The 6,215-nt window shown below is 41.2% G+C and overlaps 1 protein-coding gene across 2 annotated transcripts in view; it reads left to right on the top strand.

Annotated features, from left to right (window-relative positions):
- LOC106531814 (uncharacterized) overlaps positions 1-5,720 on the top strand; it is a 25,763-nt gene extending 20,043 nt beyond the window's left edge. The window contains exons 2-3 of one of the 2 annotated variants that reach the window (XM_014027738.1): positions 254-334; positions 3,666-5,720. In XM_014027738.1, the coding sequence (XP_013883192.1) occupies positions 267-334; positions 3,666-4,539 (942 nt within the window). In that variant the 5' untranslated portion in view covers positions 254-266 and the 3' untranslated portion in view covers positions 4,540-5,720. Of the gene's footprint in view, positions 1-38; positions 335-3,665 lie in introns of those variants that run through there. The other variant, XM_014027737.1, reaches the window with a different exon arrangement.
- The last annotated feature ends 495 nt before the right edge of the window (positions 5,721-6,215 follow it).

The raw sequence follows: 6,215 nt of genomic DNA, 5'->3' as shown, positions 1-6,215 counted from the left end.
ATTGTAAATAGCTTGAGGTCAGGTGATTATTTTCCAGTCAAACAGAAAATGAATTAATCAGTGAAGTTAGGTTTCTGTGGTTTCATTTTTTGTAAAAGTCTCAGCTGACTGATCAGAGCTGCAGTTTCATCTGCAAATGATAAAAAGCTGTTTTAATCTACAATAAATCCTTCTTTTATAATCAGTAAAAGTTTTGTTTTTCTTTTTTATAGGTTGTTGGAGAAAGAGTTTTATTTTTGCTTTTTGTTTCTAGTTATCCACCAGCCATGACAGACTCTACGGCAGACTTACGCCAGACTCTGTTGGAATTAAATGAGCTGAGACAGGCACTTCTGTAAGTTTCTAAAGATTAATCATTTAACATTAAATAAGTTTAAAAACAAAACAAGATCTAATTATGATTAAATTGCACTTCAGATGATTCTTTTCAGTTTTGTTTGTTTAAATTATTTGTCCAAACGTACATTACAAAACACTCCATATTAGGGTGTGTGGGGACAATTAAACTAATTTCTTTTGATTACGTATGAATCTAAACACATTTTTAAGAATAAAAATAACAATTTCCATTCATTCATCATCTTCCGCTTATCCTAAGTCAAGTCGCAGGGGCAGCAGCTTAAGTAGGCAAGCCCAGACCTCTCTTTCCCCRGCCMCMKCTTCCAGCTCTTCTATGAGGACTCCAAGGTGTTGCCAGGCCAGCCGAGAGACATAGTCTCTCCTGTGTCCTGAGTCTTCCTCAGGTCTCTTGCCAGTTGGACATGAAAGAAGCACCCATAGGGAGGCGTCCAGAAGGCATCCTTATCAGATGCCTGAACCACCTCAACTAGCTCTTCTCAATGTGGAGGAGCAGCGGCTCYACTCAGTCTTTTTTAGATAACTGAACCTTTCACTCAATCTCTAAGAAAAAGTCCATTATACTATGTAGAAAACTCATTGCAACCACTTGTATCAAYRATCTTGTTCTTTTGGTCACTACCCAAAGTCCGTGGCCTTAGGTGATGTAGGAGCATAGACCGACTGGTAAACAGAGAGCTTTGCCTTACAGCTCAGCTCCCTCTTCACCACAACAGACCGGTACAGAGTCTGCAAAACTGCAGAAACTGCACCGATCCACCTATCAATCTCATGCTCCATTCTTCCCTCACTCGTGAAGAAGACCCCAARATAGTYGAACTCCTCCACTTGAGGCAGAACTTCACCCCCTACTCAGAGAGAGCAATCCACCCTTTTCTAACTGAGGACCATGGACTCAGATTTAGAGGTGCTGATCCTCATTCCAGCCACTTCACTCTTCACTGCAAACCACTCCAGGGAGAGCTGAAGATCTTGGCACGATGATGCTAACTGAACCACATCATTTACAAACAGCAGAGATGGATTCCTGAGGCCACCAATCAGCCCTGGTGGAGTCTGATGAACTCACACTCTGCTAAAGGGGTCTGACTTACTACCAGCAATGTAAACCAAACTCTTGCATCACTTGTATAGGGACCCACAAACTCATTCACATAGCACCCCCACAGTGTACCTTAGGAAATATTGTTGAATACCAAGTCTACAAAACACATGTAGACTGGATTAGTAAACGTCCATAACCCCTCAAGGATCCTAGTGAGGGAAAATAGTTTGTCCAGTGTTCCATGGCYAGGACAGAACCTGCATTGTTCCTCCAGAATCTGAGATTTGACCATCAGTTGGATTCTCTTCTCCAGTACCCCTGAAAAGATTTTACCTGGGAGGCTAAAGAGAGTGATGCCCCTGTAGTTGGAGCACACCCTCCGGTCCCCTTTTTAAAGAGGGGAACCACCACGCCAGTCTGCCAATCTAGTGGCACTGCCCCCCAATGTCCATGCGATGTTGCAAAGGCGTGTCAACCAGGACAGCCGCATAACATCTAGAGCCTTGAGGAAATCAGTGCGGATCTTGTCCATCCCTGGAGCCCTGCTGCTGTGGAGCTTTTTAACTACCTCAGCAACCTCAGCCCCAGTTATGGACAGAACAACCCGAAGTCCTCAGACTCTGCTTCCTCCATAGGAAGATGTGCCAGTGGGATTGAGAAGGTCCGGGAAGTATTTCTTCCACCTCCAGACAACATCACTGGCTGAGGTCAACAGCACCGCACCTTCACTAAACACAATGTTAGTAAAGTGCTTCTTCCCTCGCCTCAGCCACCAGAAGGTTTGTCAGAATCTCAAAGTATCCACTGCAGAGTTCAAGGATGTGAACCGTAAGAACCATCGACAACTTTGCAGCCAAAGCTCCAGGCAGCCGCTTCAACAGTTGGGGTGCAAAACATGGCCCACTCAGGCTCATTGTCCTCTGYCTCAGCWGGGATGTGGTTGAAGTTCTTTTAGTGGTGTGAGTTGAAGGTCCTTCTAAAGAGTTCTTCTGCCAGGTGCTCCCAGCCAACCCTCACTACACATTYAATCTAATTTCCCTTTGGGATCAATAAAGTATTTTTGAACTAAATTAAATGGAATTGAACAGAACTGAATTTGGGTCTACTGAGTCAGAGATGCCGATCCTCCTAATCACACCCCTCCAGATCACACTGTTATTACCCACGTGAGCATTGAAGTGCCCCAACAGAATAAAGGAGCCTCTAGCAGGAGCAACTTCCAGCACCCCTGCYAGAGACTCCAAGAAGGCTGGATACTTCAAACTGCTGTTTGGTGCATAGGCACTCAGTGCTCATCCACCTGCTCGAAGGTGCAGGGAAACCACCCTCTTATCTGCTAGGGAAAACTCCAACACACAGGCACCAAGTCAGGGGGGCAAAAGCAAACCAAAACCAGCTCGGCGCCTCTCACCATGGGCAGCTCCAGAGTAGAATAAAGTCTCTCAAGTAGATCAGTTCTGGAGCCCATGCTGTGCGTTGAGCCCAACTATGTCTATCTGGTACCTCTCAACCTCATGCACAAACTCAGGCTCCTTCCCCACCAGAAAAGTCACATTCCAAGTCTGAAGAGTCAGCTTTGGTATAGGCCAGGGTCAGTGCACCATGGTACCCACCCCTGACCACTGCATAACATCATGCACCCAACTCATACGGTCCCTACTTCAGGTGGTGAGCCCACAGAAAGGCAAACCCATGTAGTTCAATCGGGCTGGAGCCCTAGTAACCCACACTGAGTTCCTTGTTTTTGTTTGTCTATACAAGTGATTTGAATTGTTCTTTGTCACCTTTTAAATTAGCTTCAGACAACAACACGTCTGGATGACTTTTTTTTTCATGCATTTAAATGCTGACAAATTTGTTTGACCCCACTTGTTTGGGTGAAAATCTAGAGAGGGTTGTGTGAATGAAACCCCCCCCCGGAAAAACAAAGCTTGTCTATTCAAAAAAATCATTTGAGGAAACTATACTTTTAAGCAATGTAAAGAAAAGAAAGCATATCTACCATTTTATATGGCTAAAACAATGCTTTAACTGTATGCCTCTCAAATGTGGAGAAAAAAACACACACCTGACTGTAACCATATTGAGATGAATGAAGCATTGTTCTGGGACAGACACCAGAAAAAAAACTTCCACCTGACCAGATGTTAGACCAGTGATTGGATCAGGGATTTGTCTTAGTGGTTGCTGCATTCACTTGTTTTTTTCTGAAGCAATAAGTATTTGATCTTATTAAATGTATTGCATTGTGTTCTTCCTCCAGGGCGACACTAAAAACGTTCAATAGTCCTGAAAACCCAGAAAGCAAAGATGAAAGGAGGAAATTATTAAAACTTRCAACGGAAAACTGTTCTAATCAAACTGTCCTGAAATGGCTAAGAGGAAAKTCAGAGTCCAAGACTTTCATCAAACTGGTGGACATGTTTCATTTCCTGAAAAAGCACATCAGTGAGGAAGAAAAGAAGAACCATGACAACACTGTTGACATCACCTTTGTAGCTCATGGATCCATTGGAGAGTTCATGATCCCAGCCAGCTGTCTGCTGCCTTTGTCCTCCATCAGCGACGTGGTCCTGTATTCTCCCTGGAACTGTGTTTCTGGTGGTGGTGAGATCATATATGGTATCGCCACAGGACAAATAAAGCCTCAGCACAGAGTTTTCTACTGCACCAAAAGAGATGACTGTACACTTCCTGATGAGAAACATCGACCCATGAAGCTACCAGACCACTGGAACTCTATGAGGAAGACAGGAGATCAGATGGTCCCAAACATCACAGTTAGTCCTCTTCAACCAAAAGACGGTGTGTGGGAGAGTTTTGAGTCTCTCACTAAGAAATACGGTCCTGTAGGAAGAAACCGGATCGTCATCCCCTTCATTCTCCCAGGTGCAGAAACTGAGAGTGTCCCGTTCTCTGTGGTCACCTTGGCCCTGTCTCTGGTTCTGCTCCAGTCCAGGTTTAAAGCCACAGTCCATCTTAATGCCTGTCTAAGAGATAGATCTTCTGGACAAAAGTTAGACAGAAAGTATCTGGAGAAGCAGTATGCTTRTGCAGTYGATRACTCTGGAATGAAGTGTTTACCAGRTACTTTCAGTTATTCTATAATAGATTGGTTCAAGAGATTATTTCAATAAACGTTCTCCATGTGATCATAGCAGTTCTGCTCCAGYAMAACAGKTCAGGTTGTGTTGGATTGTCTTTTACAGTTTGATCATTAATGAAGAATTATTTCGTTTATACTGAAACTGCTGCACAGATTGTAACATGGACAGGTCCAGAYTGATATCCAAAAAATGAGACTTTGTCTTTGGTGAGAACATAACAGTCTCCAGGAACAAAACTCAACCCTAAAGACCAACTACCTCTTTTATGAAGATTATCATAGGGATTGCCACTCACCATGAGAAACGTTTCTTCAGCATCAAAGTGGAAATCCAAAAGCACTGATCCAATGATCCTGTTGGACAGATGAAGCCTTGTAGTATACTGATACTGATGCACGGTTTATAAAATAATCCAACTGATAATATCTATTACTCACAAAATCATTTAACTTACTACATTATTATTACTATTTTTTTTAGAATTTTCTGTTATGTTTTATAACATCAGTTGAGTGAATGTCACACAAACAAGGCTGGCCAAATACCTAAGTCAATCAAAAAAAAACTTATGTCTGATCCTTTTAAAGGGTTAAATTGAGCTTTAACAAAATAAATATTAACTTGTGGGAACAAAGTCAGAATCTCAGGAAACTAATCTGATCTTTTTGTTTTTAATAAAGAAAACTGAAATTTCATCAATAATATGAATACGATTTTCTTCTTATGGTTTTCCTCATATGTTGCTGTTAGGAATTATTTGCTCAGGTTTTCTCTTGTATTTTTCACCCTTTTTTTGTTATTTTGACCATCATGATGTTAGAGGTTTGAATTCTCTTTTACAAAAATGTCCTGACCAAAGTAAGCATCAAATCAATACAAAATTACAAAAAACCTTCAGCTGCCAGCAGGGGTCACCAGATGGTTTCYAATAATGTCACCTGCTGTAATAAAGCACAAATCTGCTTCAGTAATCTACAGCTGCTGCATATTACAGTAAACTCATTGGAGAAACTCAAGATTAAAAAACTAAAATCATAGRAATTAGACTTTGTTTTATTTAAAGTGGGGAATAATGACGAAAATTCAGACAAATTGTTGAACGGTGCAAATAAAGCTACTGCCTTAAAAGCCTTAAATGTTATGTTTAACTGCAACTTTATCTCCTGTAAACCTTCAAAGATACTGAATGCATTAAAAAAAGATTAAAACGCTGTGGTGTTAATTTTTTTCTGCATAAACTTCAGTGATGGACAACAGCTGAATCTACAAACCAAAGCATAAACAAATAAACACACCCTGTTTTTTTCTTCCACATCCACAAAAACAATCATTTACTTCTTCTATCATTTAGTTAAAGACATGGACAAATTTGTTTGTACCCTTTTGTTGCAGTAAGTAAARCCCACAAAAAGTCAATGGTTTGCCTTTAAAATGACAAAATTATTAAGACAAAAAATTGAAGAAAATAAATTCGATCGTTGTTGACGTTCTATTTCCAAGCAGTTAGCAGTTCCTGGGACTGCATTTACATTTGGTATCATTCAAAGGTTTAGGACATGTATGAAAAATAAGAACCAATGACAAAAGGACAGGAAGTCCAATGATTCAGTGTGTAAGTGGTGAGAAGACACTGGTAAAATCATAGGCATAATTTGTGAGGGGGTTAGGGGATTAGGACCCCACAATAATTGGATCCAGTCAATCCC

Source organism: Austrofundulus limnaeus, unplaced genomic scaffold (assembly GCF_001266775.1).
Source record: "Austrofundulus limnaeus strain Quisiro unplaced genomic scaffold, Austrofundulus_limnaeus-1.0 Scaffold679, whole genome shotgun sequence".
Lineage (NCBI taxonomy): Eukaryota > Metazoa > Chordata > Actinopteri > Cyprinodontiformes > Rivulidae > Austrofundulus > Austrofundulus limnaeus.
The sequence above is the reverse complement of the archived record's forward strand: the minus strand, read 5'-3'. Positions and strand labels throughout refer to the sequence as shown.